At 38.2% G+C, this 23,993-nt stretch overlaps 1 protein-coding gene across 2 annotated transcripts in view; it reads left to right on the plus strand.

The window, feature by feature from the left end:
* The window catches only part of ncor2 (nuclear receptor corepressor 2), a 77,518-nt gene that overhangs the window by 24,110 nt on the left and 29,415 nt on the right, over positions 1–23,993 (plus strand). For both annotated transcript variants that reach the window (XM_077560343.1, XM_077560344.1), the window contains exons 4-16: positions 951–1,128; positions 3,368–3,550; positions 5,679–5,792; positions 10,662–10,718; positions 11,289–11,341; positions 15,753–15,819; positions 16,863–17,035; positions 17,150–17,243; positions 18,377–18,555; positions 19,364–19,418; positions 19,503–19,601; positions 20,975–21,117; positions 23,572–23,732. In XM_077560343.1, coding sequence (XP_077416469.1) covers positions 951–1,128; positions 3,368–3,550; positions 5,679–5,792; positions 10,662–10,718; positions 11,289–11,341; positions 15,753–15,819; positions 16,863–17,035; positions 17,150–17,243; positions 18,377–18,555; positions 19,364–19,418; positions 19,503–19,601; positions 20,975–21,117; positions 23,572–23,732 — 1,556 coding nt within the window. The remainder of the gene's footprint in view (positions 1–950; positions 1,129–3,367; positions 3,551–5,678; positions 5,793–10,661; positions 10,719–11,288; positions 11,342–15,752; positions 15,820–16,862; positions 17,036–17,149; positions 17,244–18,376; positions 18,556–19,363; positions 19,419–19,502; positions 19,602–20,974; positions 21,118–23,571; positions 23,733–23,993) is intronic.

The raw sequence follows: 23,993 nt of genomic DNA on the forward strand, positions 1-23,993 counted from the left end.
TTTTCTTTGTTTAACACTTTTCTTTATTTAACACATGGATGGTTCTTATCTTCTGTTACACCATCTGTAGGACTAACTCCTGACTCCTTGATAATTGGGCTGAGCTTTGCTCAGTGTTTAAGACATTTCTATTTCTTCCTTAGACTAAAATAATGCAATTTGTAACTGTAATTGTCCTAATTGAGTGAGCATCAATGCTTTACTGTACCTTTTTGTGAACAGTGCACCCTGATGGACCATGGTTTTTCGGTTTGGTAATGGGGTTAATACTTTGGACTAATCTGGCTTGAGTTTTTCTGGTCCACACTGGATCGGATTTCTTCACAAGATCACTCAAGACATAGCAAATATTTTGCTGAACGCTATCAAGTAAATGCATCCACGTCAATTGTTGAGTTCAGTATGGACTGATTTCCATCCATTTTCCAAACGGCCTATTCCTCACCAGGGCCGCAGACATCTAGGATTATTACAAAAAAAAGTGGGATATAATCTATAAGCAAACATCAGCACAGCATTCTCTTGTCCCCCCCCCCCCACTTTCTTTTATGGTGACTTCAAGTAGTAGTATTGGTAAGGGATAGCCACTTGATTAGGATAGCGAGGTAGACCGCACTCAGACTTGTTATCTCAAGGGTTTTGCACATGAACGCTAAGTTATGGAGAATCTGTGCTGTATGTGTATGAAAATGTATAATGTAATTTTGCAAAGTCAAATAATCTGTAAGACATTTATATTCAAGTGTAATGTTGTGAAATGAGTTTGAAATTTTAATAAAGTGAGAATTGTAGTTTGTGTTGCATTATGGTTTAAACTGTCATGAACTTATTTATAAACATCTGTAGGTGATGCATCATGAAGGTTTTATTTGTGCTTTTTGCTTACTCTGACCTTCCTTAGTTTACACACGTTTTCATTTTTATTTTACACAATTTTGTTGTTGTTGCAGAGGACAAGAGCAGCATATCCGCTATGAGCACATCTACTTACCGGAGCCTAGCAGCCATTCAGAGATGGACTTTGGAGAGATCAAACGGCCTCGTTTGGAGATGGGACCAGATTCTCTGATTAGATCCTCATCCCATCGGTCACAGTTGCCTCTTGGAGGACCTGAGGATCTTGCTAAGGTCAGTAGCCTCTGTATAAAAAACAAGAAACAATTTTGACAGTCTGTAACCTATCAAATTAATTTGATCACTTCACAGTTTATTACAATTAGTGGCTACAACATGTGCAACAAGGGCCATATTCTTATTTGTGTCTAAGTGCTTTTCGAAGTGCCTGAGCTTGTATGTGTACTCTCCCGTCCAGACTTCTGAATTCTGTCTGTGCAAATGAACACAGACACATCAAAGAGGCATGCTTTATTGACAGCGCAAGCTGCCTGGATATCATGAAACATGTTTTCCCCCCCCAAAAATCCAAAAGGCTTGTCTTTAATTGCTGGCCAGCACCGTTTTTTTGTTGCAGTCACTCCTCACAGGTGTTAAGTGATCATTGTAAACAAACGTTAAAAAAAAGAGTCCTCGAGTGCCTCCTGATATTATTCTCTGGCAATAAACAATAAATATCAAGCCTAAAATTCTGTAATAGCCGATTCACAGTATCTCTTTGATTCTCAATAAAATAAAAATTTTTCAGTCTATCCGCTCTATTGCTTTAGATAGTTGAAGTCAATTAGCTTGTGGGGGTGATTCCTCTGGTTTGAGAGCTAAGCTTTCAAGTCATTGTATAGGTAGGTGTATGCCAACGTTGCCATACTGCATTAGAATGGGCTAAGAAAGACAATAGAAAAAATAACTTTGTGACACTGGCAGTTTAAATCCATTAATAGCTCTATGATGTGGCATATATTGTACTACTGCCTCTGATGTGCATAAGAGGAAATGTGCTTCTGTCTACGGGAGAATACACAGAAGACCAAGTTTGATATAGAAAGCCCACACTTTAAGGTTTGTTCCAACTAGAGCGTATATCTGCCATTAAGGTGCGTAAATGACAGCCTTTATGATGTCATATAGATGGGAGAATTTGCACAAAAATTGCACACTTATGCTTACATGCATTAAGGAATATGGCTCTGAATGACCTCTGCCCCTTCTGCAAATGCCAGTATGCAGCACTAGACTGATTCAAACTACAATACAACACCCTCATAAAACATGTAATGCTACAATGTGCAACAGTTCTATTACTACTTTACTGTGTAATCCGTATGTGTTTCAAATGACAAGAACTGTGAATAAACTTGACTTGTAAGCAGTACAAAGGGAATATGACAATATGCCAGTTTTAAATGTACTTGAAATGAGGAAACAATTAGGACACTTTGAATACCTTAAAGGTAAATTTAAAAAATGCAACAGGTGAGCATTTTTTTTTTTACTTTTACGAATTTACTAGTGTCTAGAATAATTGAGAATTGATAGTTACATCAATGAGGACTCGCCTCCCAGGAAAGGTTAACCTTTTTTTTCTTCTTTTTTTCTTTTTTACGAAGTAGCTGTGTTTAGTCATAGTTAAATACGACACTTTATTCACCTAATTGTCCTAAATTGAAAAAAAAAATTGAATTTGGGGAAAAAAACAACAAACAAAACTAAATGAGTGAGCTTTGTGCATCCTCTCCGAAGGTACATACTTGTAATAAAACATCCACCCATTCATCCATTTTCAACCTACTCTATACATGAGGCAGTCCTCATACTCACGCCTGATTGTAATTCCTTAGATAGTACCACAAGATTCAAGTCAAATTTTCTTTTCGCCATAATCTCTTTTTCTTTCATAGTATTGCTTTTCTCCTTCAAAATAACAGATGAATACCCTACAAGGAATCATAGAAACTGATTCTGCGTTATTGTATTATATGTGAGCTGTAGCAGAGCTAGGAAGCATTAATTAATTAATTATAGACATGACCTAAATTCCAAAAGGCTGGGGATGAAACTGCAGATGAAAACATCCCACGTGCACTGTACTATAGCACTGCTAATTCTGTGATATTCCTGACACCAGTTTCATAGTTAAACAGAGAGCATGAATTCAAATCACAAGTAGCAACAAACAGTAAAATATATTCGGTAATACTTATAGTTGCTTGTAATTACCCTCACAGCAATGCTGGGTGTAAATTCATTATATAAGTCCTGTCAAGTACAATCACTCCTTGAAGTGCACCAAAAGATGGTGGACTAGAGGGGGAAGTGCAGCACAAGCAAGACAAGTGTGAAAAAAATAAAGGGGGAGATGTGAGACTGCACATGTAGACTGATAAAAAAACAAAAACACGTTTTTTTCTCTTTTTCTTGCTTGAAAAAAAAATACTTTCTACTTGTTCATGCTTAACTGTGTTTCTTTTTATAGGATCGTGGACATGGCATGGGGAAGCTCGAGCCAATCTCCCCTGTGAGCCCTGTACACATGGACCCTGATTTGGATCTGGTGCCAGCCCGCTTTTCCAAGGAAGAACTGATCCAGAACATGGACCGTGTGGACAGGGAGATCACTATGGTGGAACAGCAGATCTGCAAGCTTCGCAAAAAACAGGTTTGCACGGTTATCGTTCTGTTAGTGTCAGCAGTACAATGTCCTTGTCGTTTAAGGATGCTTGTTTTAGTTGTTTATCGCTGGTGTCGAACCAAAACCTTGTACCTCCAAAGTTGTCACTTTTCAGGAAAGGTATTTTTTATATTGCATCCAAAGACAACAAGCCATTTTCAACACATTCGATTGGTCATTAATTCGTAAAAATGACACCCACTTGTGTTGACTGACCAAAAGTATAAAGTTTTTAAAAAAAATATGAAATTTGCCACATTGTGACTTAGAAAGTTTCGGCCCGACGCCAGCACCATGTGTAACATTATTGAGGCTGGAGCTATCTCAAGTTGCATATTTCGAGACTGGTTATGAAAGAGATGCTTATACTGTAAATACATTTATACTGTAGATATATAAATAATACTTTCCTGGGTAATATTAAGTTTAATGAACCCCTACTCTGTTTAGGAGCACAACACCTTTGCGCTTACCCATCAGTCTTGCATATCTTCCTTGTTGGCATTCTTGCATGTGATGATTTGCTGTGTTGTGAGATGCAATGCATACTCAAAAATATCCAGCACGGTGCAGATCTTAAGAGTGCTAAAATCCTTCTTGAATTTAACATGTGAAATGTGTATGAATCCTGTCTTCAAATTATTCATGTTTGACTAGCTTGTGTTATTTGTCATGCCTACAGTACTGTACTTTTATGACGTGTTATTTCTGTAGTCAAGCTTTGTTGCTGGTTCATGTAGATAATGCCACAAGCCCATGCAGTCCTCCAGGCAGCTTCATTCCTTTCTGTTTCTGTCTTCACTTTTTATTTAGGAGAAAAGTAGGTTAAAAATACATAGAGCTATAAATAACATTTTCCCTAGGGGAGGAGTTGGATTATGGCAGAGGTTTTGGGACTGCTAAAGCACTCACATCCCTTCCACTCTGTCTTCCTTTTGGCCGACTGCAATGTTTAGTGGAGAAACAGTATGGTCGGCTTTGGCATGCCAACATATTAGTTAGTGCATTGGATCCTGTTTTACACCTGGTGCAAATCACAGTGCCGATTGTGTCTTTTCAGTTGGCTCATTCGCCATATTTGAGCAGCACATTTAGCCCACCCTTGCGGTCACGCGTGTTTTGATTGAACAAAAAGCCCCAAATAAATATTTCAACTGTAAAAGGTTCCCTTGTCGTAATTCTACAGCATTGTACGCAAGAGTATGCAACTCAATTTACTAGTATTTTGGGGTCTTTCGGTTTTCTTGCCTTCCGCACACATGAAATGAGTGACGACTAGCTTAGCGTCAGTCACCGTAGGCACGCAGCTCGAAAGGGGCTTGCCGTATGTACCCAGTCATACTGTCTCTCTTTTCTTATCTTATCTTATCTTATCATTATTTTATCTTTGGGCTTGAGTGTGACTTCTCTTTACACAAAAATGCTATATGTGTCTGAACACAAGGCATCCCAATCTATAAAATTACTATGCGGATTATACTTAAAATTTTGAGCATGGAAACCAGCTAATCAGAGGATGATGAGTGCAAAAGAAAATCAGCTTTTGAAGGGCAATTTTGGGAAAGGGGAGATAATATTTCAGTGTTTTTTTCTTCTCAAGAAATTACGGTACAGTATTTGATTAAAACCCCTTCAGACCCATAGATGGTCCCAATGGAGATGACACATTCCCGTGTCGAACCATTAAAACTCATAATTTGGATGATGTCAACACTTCTGGTACATGATTGGATCCTAACAAACCAATCACAATCGTAATTTGATTTGCATGATATTCATGTTAAAAATGTTGAGATAAGCTTGGTAAGTTTAAAACACATCACACCCATAGTTATCCTGGCATCCACTATAACAACTAAAAACATGAGATAATGCCCCCCCCCCCCCCCCAAAAAAATGTACATGATGTTCTTATGTGGGAAAAGAGTCAAAAACAGCAAAATAAACGATTTGGCGATTTGGTTAGGAAGTGCTGTTTTTGCTTGAGAGCTCTGGATGAAGGGTGATGTAACAGAATCTCACAACTGAATCCCCCATCCCCCGAAAGAACACAGCTTTTAAGTTTTTGTATTGTTTTATATGCTAAGGGTCATACTTTTGTGTGTGTTTGTTTCAGCAACAGCTGGAGGAAGAGGCTGCCAAACCTCACGAGCCCGAGCGGCCTATTTCCCCTCCACCCAGCGAGGCCAAGCACCGCAGCTTGGTGCAGATAATCTACGATGAGAACAGGGTTAGTGGAATAAACAACGTCATTACTTTTCACAAAAAAGGAGATAGTAGGCGGGATTATTGATTGTATGCATGCCCATGCATGCGGGTATGCATACAATCCAGTGTATTGTGATTATGTCAATAGAAGTTGTCAAAGGATTCTTAAATAGTTAGAACAATATGGTTGCTAAGCACAAGCATGAGTAAAAACAATTCTACTAGGGGTGTGCTAAAAAAATTATAGAGAATATATAGTTGTTGGCCTCTTTACAATATACTGAGATACTGAGGAAAAATCCGTTTCTCCATTTAAATCAATATGCAATATTATGAATTGAAGTACACTGCATAATTTAAAATTTTTTGTTAAAAGAATGGAAGAAGTTTGTACGTCAAATATATTTTGTCAGTGGCACGTCATTGTATGCAGCAGTTTCATATGATTCTCTATGCTCTCAGTCCACCTAGTGGCTGCACCTTACTTTAAATTTTTACATTTTATATCATACACATCAAAAAGGTTAATCTTGATCGAGACAGGATCCAGCAAAATGTTTTATTAGGTTCATTTTTAGAAGATATAGTTGCTTATGATGTTGAATAATAATTCATAAATGAAATCATCGTGGGTATATAACTTTAGTTTGTGTGTCTTTAAAGAACAGGCGAGTTTATCTTTAATCATTGGTTGCAGGACCATTCAGCCATACTATGAAAAAAAAGTACAACTTTTCTGGTTGTTCCTTCAACTTACAGTATATTTAAATTTGAGTTTTGGTAGTTGAATAAATTCTATGTTTCAAGCTAAATGAAAAATCATGTTTATTAATTGTAATTTAAATCTCAATAAAAATAATAATAATAGTGATTAATATTTTTTTCCCTTTATCACCCAGCCCTATGAATATGTTGAAGCAGTAGACAGGCCTAATCATTATTGTGTCAGCTCCTCTAGTAGTGGCTTGGGTGAAAATGACTTTTTTTTGCTAACAAAAGAAGTTATATACTCCAGGTTTAAGCCAAATAAATCACAACACCGGCCTATATAAGTTTATGTAAAACTATGTGTTCAACCAGTTGTGTCACACATGACCTGTTTCATACAAGTAGTTAAAATATAAACCCATTTGTCGACTGCCCAGATGACCATGACTGTCCTCTCAGCATTACTTACCGTGGCACTCAGTGAAATCAGTGCACATCAGTAGAAAGTAGAAAGAACGAATTATAGATTGCTTAATTCTTATCTGAGATGATGCAGGGTGTAACAGTATCTCTGTGTTCTGACCTCTGCAACACTTTCCACTTCCTTTTTTTTCCTCCCCTCCTTCCAAGATACATTCTGGCCTATTGTCCAATTCCGGCCTGCCAATTGTATATTTATCAGCCAGCCTCAACATGCCTTCTGAGAATTTACACGGATAATTTTTACCGGCAGCCCACTCACAAGCCCTGATGATGCCTCCACTTTTCTTCTCAATTTAGCTTCCCTGAATCAGCATTACAATATACCTTAACTTTTTAACTTCTGTGTCTTTCCAATATTGTACATGATCAACCTGAAATTGAAGTTTGCACAAAACTCTCTGGGTTTTAGTCTTTGTTCAAAATAAATTGAAGTGCAAAATAATACTACAGGTTCAACTGTTAACTGTTAAGCATGGCACACTATGAAGTTGAGAAATAGGGCGGTACAGTTGAACATTTTACCACAATGTAACTACTTCAAATCAGTCGATATTGATGAAATATAGATTATTTTCTTACCTGTTCAAAATAAGAATAATATTAAATGAATTAAAGTTGAATATGATAAAATACAACCATCCAGAGGAAAAATACCATTTACTTTACAAAATATAACTACATACAGGTACAAATAAGTAGGCAACAGGTGAGTAAATGTGTAAATACATTCAAGTAGCAGTGCTGTTAATGTGAGTAACACCAACTTTCTACCTATAGAAATCAAATCTCAAATTAGCATATGAAAGAAAGGATAGACAGGGATGGAATAAAAAAAAAATCAAAAGAGCGCTTCGTCAGCTATGCAGATACTGAGTTTGCAAATACAGTAAGCATACATTTTGCTAGCAACACACTATTAATGCACACTAAGTATTAATATAAACATTGTAAACATACATACTGACAGAGATTGCACTTGATTGCGAGAAGATTGCTATGAATGCTGCTCACCTAGAAAAGCTTTCTGTAAGCCATGCATGATATTTATAACCTTAACCACTTGTTGGGGCATCACAATACGCACTAAATTGCAGTTGTAGGCAACTCAAGAAAAAAAAAGTTTGAACATTGATAGTCATTTCTGGTGACAGGTGACTTTGGCTGCTAAATGCCATCTTGGTTGACAGTTAAAACAGCTGTAAACAAGTTAATCCACTCACCACGCCAACTTCTTCGCTCCCCTTTATCCAAGCCTTCTCTTTTTTGGCTTTGTTGCCGGCAGCTATTGGAAGCTGGCTTTGTTGTACACCCCCACTCCCACAGAGCGCAATGATATTGTCTTACATTGTTTTTATTTCACGACGCTGTGTGCTTGTGCTGTTGCTGCATGTGACGAAATAAGTATATTAGCGAAGCCGATTGGCTGTCGGCGACGCCACGAAAAGTTCACATTTGTAAACGCCGGTGAAATGGGCCAAGCAGCAAAATTTTGACTTCAAATGCTTCATTCGTGCCACCTGACACACATTTGAAGCTAACCGCGTAAACGGCATTGACTATACAGTATATGGAAACGCGCTGCCAGGAACGCTCAGCTCACGTTTGGTCTGACCACAGCATTAGGGGACATACACTTACTGTAATCCATTTTGATGTTGTTTTTTCAGAATGTGACAGGTGAATAAATGCAGGCTCTAGCAGTATGCCTCCAAATTACAATGCACTGATTTGCTCGGGGTAGAGAAAATGGCTTTATATTGCTCTACAGTATAACAGCAATAATAACTACATGGATTTATGCAAAGCACTTATTTGCAGTAAGTGGTAATACATTATAAATGTCTTAAAAAGTTTTGTTTTCTAAATACAACACTATGCTATTTATGTTTTATTGTGTGTTAGCAGGAAATATATTGAGCAATTTTTCCAATGGATTCAGGTTGGTTGGTAATAGGGGCTCAAAGAGAAAAGGTTGATGTTCACGCATAGTGGCAGGCCTGTTCTTACCTTAAGTCACCTCACCCCTAAAATATCTCGTATGGAATGTGAACTTTTCATTATTTACTTGCACCATCATGTTGTCTGTGAGCTTTACACAGAGCTTTTTTTTCCTCCAATATTTTGGTTACCTCATTAGCTGCCTGAGTTGCACAATTTATAAAAGCAGCTCTCAGAATGATGCAATGATTACAGTTCTACACTGGCACAAATTCAGATTTAAAATATAGTTCAATTAATAGTTTTCTGACAGTGTCAATTAAAACTCACCTTTTTTTTTTTAAAGGCAGACTTTCGGATACAGCTTTTTGATACATTTGCAGGAAGTCATGAAAGTGTGGCTAATCAGTCAGTGCTTTTAAAAGAAGGGATGCAAATCAAATTTAGCAATATTTTTTTAAGTCACCTCACCCCTAAAATATCTCTTATGGAATGTGAACTTTTCATTATTTACTTGCACCATCATGTTGTCTGTGAGCTTTACACAGAGCTTTTTTTTCTCTCCAATATTTTGGTTACCTCATTAGCTGCCTGAGTTGCACAATTTATAAAAGCAGCTCTCAGAATGATGCAATGATTACAGTTCTACACTGGCACAAATTCAGATTTAAAATATAGTTCAATTAATAGTTTTCTGACAGTGTCAATTAAAACTCACCTTTTTTTTTTTTAAAGGCAGACTTTCGGATACAGCTTTTTGATACATTTGCAGGAAGTCATGAAAGTGTGGCTAATCAGTCAGTGCTTTTAAAAGAAGGGATGCAAATCAAATTTAGCAATATTTTTTTCCCAGAGTGAATTCCAGGGTGATTTTCCCAAAGCTATAGCCAGATTGATTTTGTGATTCACTCATTCTGGGACTGCTCTACTGCGATTTGCTCAGGAAAGGCAGGGCATTCTCTACATTGTTTCAGGCTGATTGGACGATGCGCCAACTTGTGCTTGTCTACCAAACTTTTGTTTTGACCAATCACGACAACAGATGTGAATGTCGTCGTCTGTTCTTCAAAATGGAAACTGGGAGTAAATCTGAGAGTACACAATTACTGTAATTGCAGCGTCTATGCATTTATCTACCAGCGTCGCCATGTTAGGTCCGTTTGTTTCCCACGACTTTGACACTTGTTGTTTTTGTCACAGCTGCATATCCCACCCCCAAACACAATGTTGCTTTGTGATTGGTACGAACTATCAGTGGTTTGCATCTGTAAAAATCAGCATTCTCAGTACAAGATGGATTCTTGCGAGTTTGTGAACTCACAAATACAGCGAGAATTAAGCTTACTGAGCAAGGTTAAGTCAAGCCTTCCCGGGGAGAAAATCTTGATGAATTTTGAAATCTCAATCTTGCTATTTTGAGGACAGCAAAGCCTCCCCTCGCCTGCTGCCTTCGCTTGCTTCTTTTGACTCAAGAGTTTTTCTTCTGCCTGCTTGTTGCCTCCCTCTATGCTCAGGGAAAGTGAGTTTTTTTTTCTTGGCTGTCAGAGTAGTGATGGGCTAAGACACGTAACTATGGCCCAGCTTGGGCTAAAAGCTCTAATAATAGTCAGTGTATCCATCTCTCCATGGATGCATCGAGTCACCCAGCCGACTCTAGTGGAGTCCAAGCGTTCAAGTGAGCGTGCTTACTGTGTTGTCATGGTGATGACTGAGGTGCAGGCAGCCGTCTAATCTAGTACTTCTGGTTGTGTTCTCTTACCAGAAAAAGGCAGAAGAGGCACACAGGATACTGGAGGGACTTGGACCCAGGGTGGAACTGGTGAGTTAGATCTGTCATATTCCTGTTTCCATATTATTATTTTGTTGCTCTTTAATTTTTTATTTTCATTGTAAATAAGTGACATGGGAAAATGTAATTGAATTGCATCATTCTTACCAATCAAGGACTCAAGTGTTGAGCAGAACAGCTCTTCAAGGCTACTCCACAAGATGCATTAAGCAGTGAAAATCAAAATCAAACCAAGCAGATGTTTTCTGCGACATATTTGCAAAATAGAATATATCTCGTTTCCTTTTGGGTATTGTACTTTATTCCTAGCAGAATCTATTCATACATATTGTATTGCCAAACGTCAAAAGTCTACATCCATCCATCTGTATCAGTCTTGCACAATTGGTAAATTTGGCTCTCTGTGATTAAGTAGCATATTAACGAGGTTACTTCATTAATTAGAGATGTGTCCCTCACTTGCTATTTTAAGAACGGTTGGCAAATGATTAAGTCCCACATCCAATCCATGACAAGGCAAGAGATCGATCCTGATGGATTCTGCTGTTTCCATGCTGCTGCAGAGCTGAACGTACTGTGAAACTGTCTATTTTCTTTCAGCCACTGTACAATCAGCCCTCTGATACCAAGCAGTACCATGAGAACATCAAAATGTAAGTCAACTCTTGTGCTTATGCCTGCACTACTTTTCATGCCAAAATGATAATACAAATATTAATAGATTATCATAAAAATATGGTATGCTTTCTAAAAATAGTGATTACTTGACCTTTTCTTTTATTTCTTAACATATTCAGATTTCTAAATATGGGTTACATATCGCTGGCGTCGGACCGAAACCTCGTCCGTCACAATTTGGCAAATTTAATACTTTTTCAAAAATCTCTTCTTTTGGTCAGTTTAGTCTGCGTGTGGGTGTCATTTTGTAAAAATTATTGACCAATCTAAAGTGTTAAAAATGGCTTGTTCTCGTTGATGATGCAATGTTAATGGTTGAAAAAAAAAACATGGCGTTTTTGGGGTCTCCTGAAAAGTGACGATTTTAGAGGTACAAGGTTTTGGCCCGACGCTAGCGATATCCATCCATATATATGCATCTATATATATTTTTGTACGTTTATTTGAGCATTTTCCCGTGACTTTGTTCATTTATTTATTTATTTTTAACATGTGGATAATAAGTGTTAAGTTTATCAACTTCACTTACACTGTACTGCACTTGACCATGATAATAAACGAGGCACAAATCGGCGATAGTCAGAAAAAGCTCTACATGGGGCTAATGTTAGTAATAAGGTACATTAACATTAGAGCTGCTCAATGTAGAATTCTGCCCCAAAATATCTTTAAAATAGCCTTTTTATTTGACCATTTATGACTCAAACATCTTAATAATTAGCTAATTAACCCCTTAGCTGTTCACAATGGGCAAACCTGCAAGCCTCTACCTCAGTGGTGTCCAAGTTTTGTCCTCGAGAGCCCCTATCCAGCCTGTTTTCCATGTTTCTCTCCACCAACACACCTGATTCATGATCAAGATTGTTATCAGGCTTCTGCAAAGCTTGCTGATGAGCTGATCATTATTCAGCTGCGTTGAAGGAGGGAGACATGGAAAACAACTGCTCTACCCATAGTTTTCACACATTATCCCGCCCTCTGGATGTGACACGCTTTGTGTAGGTGAAGAAGGGAGTGTGCAGTTTCATTTTTCAGCCACATGTGGCAGGAGCAATTAAAAATTCAATTTCCTGCATTGAGCAGCTTTAATATCACTGTAAAGATGACGCCTATAGGACCCAGGACTAAATAAAATTAACTCGATGGGCGTCTTCGGTAGAGAGGTCCGTATGACAATGATGACATGACATGGTGCCCATTTCAGTCTGAAATGCTTTCATGCACATTTTACTTCACGCTTCGTCAACCACATGGCAAATAAATTTTCCAGTTTCTTTGTATGAGGAAAATGCAGAATGCCAATGCAGCTCAGCTTTTGATTTTTTTTAATGTGCTTTATACATTTGCTGTGCGCTGTGAGGGTGAGAGCAGTGCACAATTGCGCACATGCGCAGCTTAGAGGGAACATTGATGAAGTGTAGTTGACGGGAAGCTTCATCAATGCCAAGAGATATGAGAAAGTCTTGGCCCTTTTGAGGAAACATCTATTCCACATGCGAACAGGTTCTTTATCATATGAAGCAACTCCCTAGGCATGTCAAAAAATCTGGTTGAAATGTTGTCCTTCAGTTTGTGGAAAAAGTCTGACATTTCTTGAGCTACTGTGACACTGGGTGATGACTTGATAAAAGTCTCAAAGAGTGGGAAAGTGAAGCATTCTATTGTTTTTATTGGATACGAAACGTATTAGTTTTTTTTCCCAAATGCATTTTTAGTTACTACTCTAGTATTTCTCCCTTGTAATCTCAGGTTTAGTTTTTTCAGGTGATCAAATATGTCATTCAAAAAGCACATTGTCTGCAACAGAAGCTCTTTGACCTCCCGTGGTTCGCAGATCTTGTCCAGCGTCTGTAACAGAAGCTCTTTGGCCTCGGCCTCCTCAGACTCTTAAGGGCATTCACTTTGCTGAGCCACCTGACATGATTGTGTAATAATAGGCCACAGTGCTCAGCAAACACATCAACAAGTAGTTTAAGACAGGAAAATGATGTGATAAAATTGGGACATCACGGAATAAATGGTAGTTTTCAACTCACTACTGAGCTGGGTGCATTGAGCATTATGAATGATACAGTTAAACTTCATTTACGGTGCCACGGCCGACAATTGCGGACACAGGCCTTATTATCTTTAATAAAGTAAACAATATTTTCAATAGTTGAGCGTTGTCATAGTTGTTCGTAGATTCGTCCACTCCCTGCGGCATGACATCAGCAGCCCTCAGTTTGTCGAGAAGAGTTGTGAAAATATCCGTGGCCAAAGCGTCAACTTGTCTGGCAGCTGTGGTATTCAACAACGGTATGGATTTGCCAGATGCTTATACCTGTTTTTAATTTGGTCATCAAGTTACCACCTCATGCAGAGCGGCAAGCATGCAGTCCTCAATCATCTCAGCATCTAGGAATGGCTTTTTCTTGCTCCCCAGAGTGAAGCTATAGATGTCGATTTGTTCCGCTTAGTTCCATATTTGCACTACACATCTACTGCTAAAACTGCAAAACTGCTACTTTCAGTCGTCTTGTCACTGTTTAGCCCACAATAGTATTTCTATCTGTATACACATACTGTATATCTTACTAGGGCTGGGTTTAAAAAAAAAAAATGATATATCGATATTGAATCGATATTCCTTTTTATAGTCCAATATTAATTCATAAAATCATGAATCAATACTTTTAAATATGGCTACCAAATGCAAATGTGCCTTTCTGTTATTCAGAATTCCACAAGAGGAGCCCAGTGTTTTTACCACTTTATTTACTTAGTGCTGTGGTTGTAATTTATTTCAATTATTATTTATTGTTTTGATCAGATCATGTTCAATAAAACATACATGATTAATGTAACTGGATTGGATTCAATTCTAAATGTAAATATTTTTATAAATGTTTCATACTAATGCGCCAATTAAGAGCAAGAGGTTTCTATTTGAAGTATTGATACTTCTGAGAATGTCTTCCATATAAAAGTAAATTGATACTGCATGAAATCCTTAACTGAATCAAAAATCAATGGTGAATCGAATCGATTTTGGAAATCTGAATCGATACCCAGCCCTATATCTTACTGCTTGGTCTTCTTGACCACTTGATGGCGCCATAGAGCAAATGAAGAACCACAAAGTTTTGAACGATGTGCAAACCAATTTGCTGGAAAACCTCAGTGACTTATGAAGTTTCATTTCTCCACCACTGATATTTTGTAGTCCCTTCACTGTTAAAAACTCAGTTTTTGCAGTCTACTTTTCTTCAATAGCACTATGTTTGTTTGATTGCAAGCCCTCTGCAGAAGAAGAGGGCGTAAAAGTTTATGCTGCTTCGTGATCTTTACACCTCGCTGTTGCCCCCTGCCATTGCGTATGACTTACTGCATGAATCGACGCTTCTCCAGTTAGATTGAATAATCAACATTATTTAAGTGATGCTTGGTGGGCCAGATGAAAAGCTTTCACGGGCTGCATTTGGCCTGAGGGCCGCTAATTGAATTGACTTGTTGTGGACCAATGGCAACTGCACTTTAACTTCTTTGTTGGACATCTGACTTCTCTACTTGAAATGTATCAATTATTATTTTTAAATGTATGTGCATTATGTGTATGTATTCCCTCAGAGCAATTATTAAAATACAGTACCGGTACGCTGTGTCCATCCTCTGATAAATTGCCTCATTTTAATATGCAAGATTAAGGCAGCAAATTGTCTGGACAGTCAGAGTACATTGATGAATTTGTCGTTGTGTTTGATTTTGATGCTGCAAAGGTTTGCTTGTACTGTTTGTGTCGTGGGCTTTAATTCAGTGTTTATGTATGCTCGGGGTTAAGGACTTTGGGATTTCACAAGTAGTATTGCAGATAATATGTTGGGAAATTGAGAGAAGATTATCCTCGGTTTATTTATCGTCGTTTAAATTTTACAACGTCGTCTTGGCATTTGCGATATAAAAGTTAGACCACTAGTAACCCACTTTGTAGCCTCCTTTCCTTGCATTTAACGCTGCCGCTCACTTAAATTGACTAATGTAGAATAAGATTACATTAATCAGCGGGGAGTGACCTTACAACTGACAGATTAAGTGTCAGGAATAAAACTCTGTCTTGCAGCAAAGAAAGAGACAAACTGAGCGACTGCCTAAGAAGATTACTGGTCCTGACCTTTGAAGAACTGCAAGACAAGTTTTATTCGTTTGCTCCCCATGCTGTTATGTCCATCTGAAAGCATTGACAAAGGAAGTTGTTTGTGTTTGTTTTTTTCTGCATGTTGTAGCTATAACTATAAATTTGGTGAGAATTCAAGTGTCAAATGTGTTAAAACCTGTGATTATGTTTTGCTTTTATTCCTCTGCATCACAATTTTCCTAATGCCAGTTTAATTTTTTCAACCTTCTTAGAAACCAGGCGATGAGGAAAAAACTCATCTTATATTTCAAGAGAAGAAATCATGCTCGAAAGCAATGGGTGAGTACCAATATTTTTTACTCTGCTGGGCCTCAGCCAGAGGAATGATATAAAGTGAAACTGGGTCAGCAGCTCATGTAAAGTGAGTGGCCATTTTAGGCTGACCTTTGAGAAGACAGGTCTGGGTGTGATCTGTTTCATTATACCTAAAGTGACCTGCTGGATGATTACGGTTTTAAAAAAGAAACATCAGTCAAACTGTTTGTGTCTTCTTTTCTGTCAGAGTTATGTCTGAGTGAGACAGAGTCAACTAGCATAGCTATAAGTAAAGCAGGGTTCAATTGGGTATGCTCTGTTCGAGGGCTGCGAGATACGACTGAAAAGTGTATCACAATATAAGTTTTTTTTATTTAAATATCAGACGATATCGAGAACTATAGATCTTTTTTTAGTATTCAAAATAAGGACCCAAAGGAAAAAAGGTGAATTTAAAGCTGCCGAATGCAGAAAATAGGATTTTGAATTACCACTGCCATGTGTGGCAGTAAAATGAAACGGCACACTCACTTCACACGTTCACAATGCGCACGACGTTACATACGAAGAGGGTGGAAAATTCAAACCCTAATCCAGCCTGAAAACTATTGGCTAGAGGCTTGCAGGAGTACCCATTGTGAGCAGCTATGGTGTTAGTTAATCTGATAATTAGAAGATGTTTGAATCATAAATAGTCAAATGAAAAGGCTATTGTAAAAAATTTTTGGGGCAAATTGTTCCAAATTGCAGCTTTAAACTCTACTACAATTATGGCTTGCCATCAATGTATATAAAGTTAAAAAACAATTCCTTCACTATTGCATTACTCTTACTTTTGGAGCAGTTTGTAGAAGAAGCTTGACAATTTGGAAATTAGAAGATTGATCAATAGTGTGTCAGTGGCTGATCTGTAAAGGCTTTGTAGCCAGATGGTTGTGATTCCTTTTACTCTGATATCTCTCCATATGAGTGTGCTCTGCATTGTGCAATGCAAAATTGTGCACATTATATTAGATTCAATATGGTAAATTAAAATAAAATGCGTTCCTTTTTGTGTAACAATACAGGAGCAGAAATTTTGCCAGCGTTATGACCAACTGATGGAAGCTTGGGAGAAGAAGGTAGAGCGCATTGAAAACAACCCTCGGCGAAGAGCCAAGGAGAGCAAGGTACGGGAGTACTACGAAAAACAGTTCCCTGAGATTCGTAAGCAGAGAGAGATGCAGGAACGAATTCAGAGGTGAGCTACATGTTTTCAATCCCTGTGACTCAAACACTTGATGTGGGATGTGATTATTATGTGAAATAATTACAAGAACTCAAATAGAAGACTATGTTTTGTTTTGTTTTTTAGCCGTGTTGGGCAGCGAGGGGGTGGATTGAGCTCTTCTGCGGCTCGCAGTGAACATGAAGTCTCCGAGATCATTGACGGAATATCAGAGCATGAGGTAAGCTTTTTTGTCAAAGATTGTTTATCCCTTTATTTGCAGTATGTACCGTAATAATCAATGAATTAGTGGCAGCTCATCAATAGAGGGCGCTAGGGCGACACCCTACCCGCCCAGCTGAATCACCTTCAAATGTGCAAATATTAAATAATGAAGATGAAGTATTATACTAAACCTACTTTCAAATATATATATATATATATATATATATATATATGTTTTTTATATGAGCAGGATAAATAGTATACAGTTATAGATGAGTATTTTTTTTTTTATCTATCTCTGGCATCTCATGTGGTCACATACTTCTACTACTTTGGGTGCAGAGAACATCACCGATAGACTCTCGTAAAAAGTTTGACATGCACAGTCGGTCCTCATGCAATATACGTACGAGTATTGTGCACCTTTGGGCGCTGAATTCTACAACCTCAAGCCAATAGCATTTAAATGGAATTACCGGTACCGTCATTTCCTGTCCAGCTCCGGCTGAACTGAGTGGCTCCTGCTTTCGATGGGAATTTATATGACAATGACAATAAAGGCTTTCTATTCTGTTCTATACCTGGTAATAAGATTGCCTGCCACTTTAGATGGATGAATCATTGTCACTCCAGTGTAGAACCATTTAGAACACATGTGTCAAGATCCGGTCCTCGAGGGACATATTTTTGAGGTTTCTCTACTCCAACGCAACTGATTCAATGATCAGGATAATTATCAGGCTCCTGCAGAGCTTGCTGATGAGCTTAAATATGAATCAGCTGTGTTGAACATGGGAAACCTCTAAAACATGCAGGACTCAGGCCCTCGAGGACCAGACTTTGACATCAGTGATGACTATTTTCTCTCACTACCATAACAAGAGACTTAGAGGTAAATGTGTGTAGAGTTCACATTTGATGTGGAATATGTCTCCAACAGCTGAAATTGCTAAGGAAGTTTAACTTCCTCTCCTGCCACCTGACCTCTGTAGTGCTTTAAAAGAGCTGTAATGTTACTTCTGGTTCATGGCAACTATAATCGGTCATGGCTTCCTTCCCTTTTGAAAACGGTCTGTCTCATTCCTGGATGTTGATTTGTATTTTGTGTTTCTCTCTCTCTGTGTTTCGCGTGGCATGTGTGACTATCAGAACACAGAGAAGCAAATGAGACAGCTGGCAGTCATCCCTCCAATGCTGTTTGATGCTGAACAACAACGCATCAAGTTCATCAACATGAATGGATTGATGGATGACCCCATGAAGGTGTACAAGGACCGGCAGGTCATGAACATGTGGAGTGAGCAAGAGAAGGACACTTTCAGAGAGAAGTAAGGTCAACTCTTCAGTAAAGTCAGGGTGGTAAATGGGGTGCATTTATTTCGCACATTTATGTGAAATGGCGACAGTCATGCATTGCCTCTCACTCACACATTCTTAGATTGATGGTGGAGGTTACCATAAAAACTGACATTTATCACATTAGGGGAAAACAAGGTTTTTAGTATCTTGCTCAATGACACAGAACAGTGTCCGTGTGGGTACTTGCGGTCAAATCAATAACTTTCAAATATGGCCACTGGAACGCCTAAGCCCCGTCGTCCTATGGCCCACACTTGTCATAAGTATTACATTGCAATTTCATTGATACATTTTTGTTGAATGAGAAAGCATTTTATGAAATCTCATATTAGTATCCAGCACAAGCTAAATGTTAAGTGAGCAAGATTATTCAAAATGTTTATTATGTGTGGATGTTAAAGAGGTTAGGAAGTTGTAGGAAAGGAATTGAATCTTCCCCTTTTTGTGACAATTGAGGGATCACATCTGAAGCACAAACATGCAGGAACATTGACCGAATATCCCAAAAATTTGCCAAACTGTAGCTTCAATTTATCTCCATAAGCTTGTACAATGAATGTGATTTTTACTAACAACATAAAATAAACAATACTATAATTAGTCTACAAGTAGTCTGATTGAGTTGGATATCTAATGTACTCTATTACTGAAACATATCACTTATTCAGTAGTTCTTTCTTTTTTGATATGCTCAGAGGCCTTATTAGTTGAGCGCTTTATGCAAGTGATATTAAAAATATCTCCAGATTGTAAATTTGTCATGCTCTGCTTCCACAGATTCATCCAACACCCTAAAAACTTTGGTCTGATTGCATCTTTTCTTGAAAGAAAGGTATGGGTTTTGTGCTCAACTGAGCAATCCACTCTTCTCAGGAAATAACATTTATAGCCAAATCACATTTATTTCATTTTTCAGACGGTGGCAGAATGTGTGCTCTTTTATTATTTGACCAAAAAGAATGAGAACTATAAGAATATAGTGCGAAGAAACTACAGACGGCGGGGAAGAAGTCAGGTATTGTCAGCTTTCAAATTTAAAGCTTCTAAACATGTCCTCTGATGTTTCAACACGTGCTATCTCAATGACAATATTACTTTTAGCTGATTACAGTTCCTGAGGTTGTAGTAGTCATGCACTGGGCAAAACGCCAGAACCTCTTGGTGAAACAAGTCAGACAGGGATAACCTATGCTAACCTTTCCTCTACTTTCCTTATGTACCCAGATATTGTGCATTGCAATTGCAGTGTTTTTTTTTTTCAAACATAAAATGATGAAACTTTGAACAGACCAGAACCTGTTAGAATGGGATTCATTTGAGGGTGGTACAAAGTGGCTCATAATGACCACAGTTATAATGTTGGTACTGGCACAGCTATTGGTTTATTTCAGCAGTCATTGTGTCTGGTAGCAATAGACAAATGTGTCAAATGGCCAAGATTTTTTTGCCACTAACATCAAACCACTACAATATTAAGGTAGCCAGCTACACATAAGTATTTAGAAGATCCCTTGCTCTCCATTGGAAATGTATGATGAGTTATTAGAATTGATGTCATCAATACACAAATCACTCATTCACTAATATGGAAATACTGTTTATTCAAAATAATAAACGAATAAAAGCTTGATGCACTTCTAAACTTGCTCTTTTTAGCTCTACTTCCCGGCTGCCGCTCACTCTTTTTATCAGTCTGTCTCGCACATTAAAGACACTGTATTGAGATCCTCATCATAAAATCAATGTGTTGCTTTGGCCTAAAGGCAGCAATGTCAAATACATCACAAGTAGCAGTGGGTGTCATAAATGCAAGAAAAGTTGTCAGCCTGGATGTCTGTACTCATCTGAACTCTCACCCTAAAGCCCAGACAGGCAAAGGCATTAGTGAGGAAGTGGTAGTGTTTGCTAAAAAACGAAAAGTTATACAGCAGAACAGTTATGTTGTGGTTTCTGAACTTTCATATCCTGTTTTGTTTCGCCTTTGCAGGCATTCTTTTTAGTTACGTGAAATTCAATGAAACCAGATTACTTTGTGTGTGTGTGTTATATAAACAAGATACGGCAGTGTTATCAAATCGACCGGTTTGCCATTTGTTGATCTCTGTAAGAGTATTTTTTGTATTTGTTTATTTGTATCAGGTCAGTATACGATATCAAGACAAAAAAGGAACAACAGAGAAAGCTGTTAATTGAAATTAATATGAAATATGTAAATGATAGCATTGATGAAGGATTCTTACAGAATTCCTACGCAAGATAGGCTTGACTAATTACAAACTCATCCAAAGAGGCTTAAAATTAGAACTCTTAGTTGATTTTCCATACCTTGATCATCTGAGTTCATGTTTGTAAAAGGATGCCTTCTTGTTCCTGTCCCATAATATGTAGCATGGCCAGCAGCAGCAACAGCAGCAACAGCAACAACAAGTCAATCGGAACAGCCAGGAAGAAAAGGAAAAGGAGGAGAAAGACAAGGAAGGAGAGAAGGAAGAGGATAAAACAGAGAATGAAGACAAAGAGGATGGAATGAAGTAAGCCAAACTACTAATTCAACAGAGAACATAGTCAGCAATCAGATGTCAATGCCTTATAATCTTTATCACATTATAGTATATAGTGTTTTTGTAATGTGTCTGTATGCAAATAAGTTTTGAAATCGTGTTATAAAAGGCAAGTCTTTGTAGCTTATATATATATATTCTTTTTTTAAATTTATTTTTCATTCAGGTCACTTTCATACCTCACGTTCACCTCAAACTACAAACAGTGATATAGTGTAAGAGAAGTTATGTTTTAGATAGACAGCACTTGTCTGGAAAATCCTATTGACTAGTGTCTCACCTCGAGCTAGACTTTCCACCTACAACAATTTGAAATTCCTTCACCTTATTAAAACAGCTGTTTTCCTTGGAAACACCTTAGGAGGGTTCTTCTGCTCTGTGGTTTTGCTGGTGACAATGTGAATGGATTATGTCTGTTTAAGTGTGGGTGGATGGCTTTGTGCAGTCTCATCAAACAGCAATAGATACAAAGACAACAGATGGAGTACCACTCTTTCTGTTCTACTTGGAAATCAATAGGTGAATGTGCCCAATCTGTGGAGGCAGGCATTCTATTATCTAATCTGAAGTTGTACTTTGTACTGTAGATGTAATGTACATTCTTGAGCATTTGTGTCAGACTTTAAAATGCTGATGAAGCATTACTTGCTGTCTGCCTATGCTGAGACATAGCCAGGTGATTCCAAGCAGACCCTGCTGTCTGACTGGAATCACTGACTTAGTACAGCAGCCTCTCCTATATTTGGAGTCACATCTGCAAACCACATTAACATTAATGGAGCTCAGGAAATATTAATTGAGAGTTTGTTGTACAATCCTTGGCTTGTTCACTCTTGACACAGCAGTGTGTAAATTCACATTCATTTTTCTCTGTGTGTAGTATTCTGTAAAGTTCAAGTCTTGTGCGGACCAAATTTACACAAGATTTGTTCTTTAGCCCCATTTCCATCTAGCAGTGTCGATGCATTCTGTTTCCGTTTTTTCTTTTCTTTCATTTATTCATTTTAGATTTATGTCACTTTTGGTCACCATATAGTCAAAAAGTGACTTGTGAATACAGTAATAAGTCTGCCCACCACCCCCAAAAGCCTGGCTTTATGCAACAAACAGCCATAAATGTGAAATGGCCCTCATTTATATTTTGCAATGTTGAATGTTGTGCCCCTCTTTGTTAAATTAGATACAGTGCTGTGGCAGTGTTTGCCCGCTTCCTGAGTTCTTATTTTTTTGTGTCACACTTAAATGTTTCCCATTATCAAACACATTTCAACATAAGTCAAAGACAAAACAAGCAAACACAGAATGCAGTTTTTCAATGAAGTTTTCTATTATTACGGGAAGGGGGGGCAAGCCAACCTAGCCCTGTGGGAAAAAGTGATTGCCCCCTAAACCTAATAACTGGTTGGGCCACCCTCCATAGCAACACCCGAAATCAAGTGTTTTCCATAACTGATGAGTGTTTCCAAATCCAAAATTTAGTTTTTTCTTAGGCATACAGTAGTTGATTTGCTGATGTGTTTTTAAACTCAAAACTGCTTCAGCTTAAGATCACAAACTGATGGCCAAACATTCTCCGTCAGGAGTATCTGGTAAAAGACAGAATTCATGGTTCCATCAATTATAGCAAGTTATTCAAGTCCAGAAGTAGAAAAGCAGCCCCAGACCATCACACTACCACCAACATGCTTGACTGTTGGTGTAATATTCTTTTTCTGAAATGCATATACCTTTCACAAAGTTCCACTTTCATTTTGTCAGCCGATAGAACATTGTCCCTTGCGAAGCCTTGTGAATCATTCACGTTTTGCCAAAATAAGATGAGCCTTTATGTTCTTTTTGGTCAGCAGTGGTTTTCGTCTTGGAACTCTGCCATGGATGTCATTTGCCCAGTCTATTCCTCATTGTTGAATCATTAATTGAGTCAAGGGAAGCCAGCAAGTTATTTAGATGTTGTCCAGAGTTACTTTGTGACCACTGGATGAGTCGTCACTGTGCTCGGGCCACTCCTGGGAAGGTTCACCGCTCATGGAACAGGTCTGGAGATAATCGGGCTTGGCTGGGGTGGGGTCAGTTAAAATGAACTGAAAAATGTTATCAGCCAGTGAATTCATAATTTAGCAAGGGGAGAAGTACTTTTTCACACAGTATCATCAGGTAGTTTTGAAAGCGTTTTTCCTTAATAAATCAAATTGGAAGGTGGCAGACTGCATTCCCATCCAATGTACACACCTTGTGGTGGAAGGAAACATACAGATAAGGGTTTACTATTACATACTGTACAGTGGCAAGCTGAGCTGAACTTGGAAACGTGACTTGTAATCTAATTACAGACTGCATGTCATTCATTGTGATGGATGAATTGATGCATCCAAGATCACAATGTTGCAAGTTGTTTGAAAATGAAATGCCATTTCTAAATTACAGAGATGAAACTTCTGGGGAAGATGCAGAGGACAAAGAGCCTGCAGTGGCTGTCAAGGGTCGACGAACAGCTAACAGCCAGGGGCGCCGGAAGGGCCGAATCACCCGCTCAATGACCAGCGAGGTGGAGGAGACGACCACACCGCCTGTCAACAGTGAACTCGGTCAGTCTTGGTGGTTTAACATCAAATCACTTAAGCTGGTTGTGGGGTGACGGTAGCTCATCTATAAGGTCTTTGGGCTTTAAACCGGAGGATCATAGTTTAAGTCCCCCTGTGGACAAGAATAAATGTCAACTAGTCATTGAGAGATGCTAGTCTGTGTCCTGACTACTGTATTATGAAAACAAAATGAAATGTGTCATATTCCTCCAATTACATCAATAACATATATTTGGAAGCAACATTAATCTTATTCATTGTGCA

The sequence above is a fragment of the Vanacampus margaritifer genome, chromosome 3 (genome assembly GCF_051991255.1).
Source record: "Vanacampus margaritifer isolate UIUO_Vmar chromosome 3, RoL_Vmar_1.0, whole genome shotgun sequence".
Taxonomy (NCBI): Eukaryota; Metazoa; Chordata; class Actinopteri; order Syngnathiformes; family Syngnathidae; genus Vanacampus; species Vanacampus margaritifer.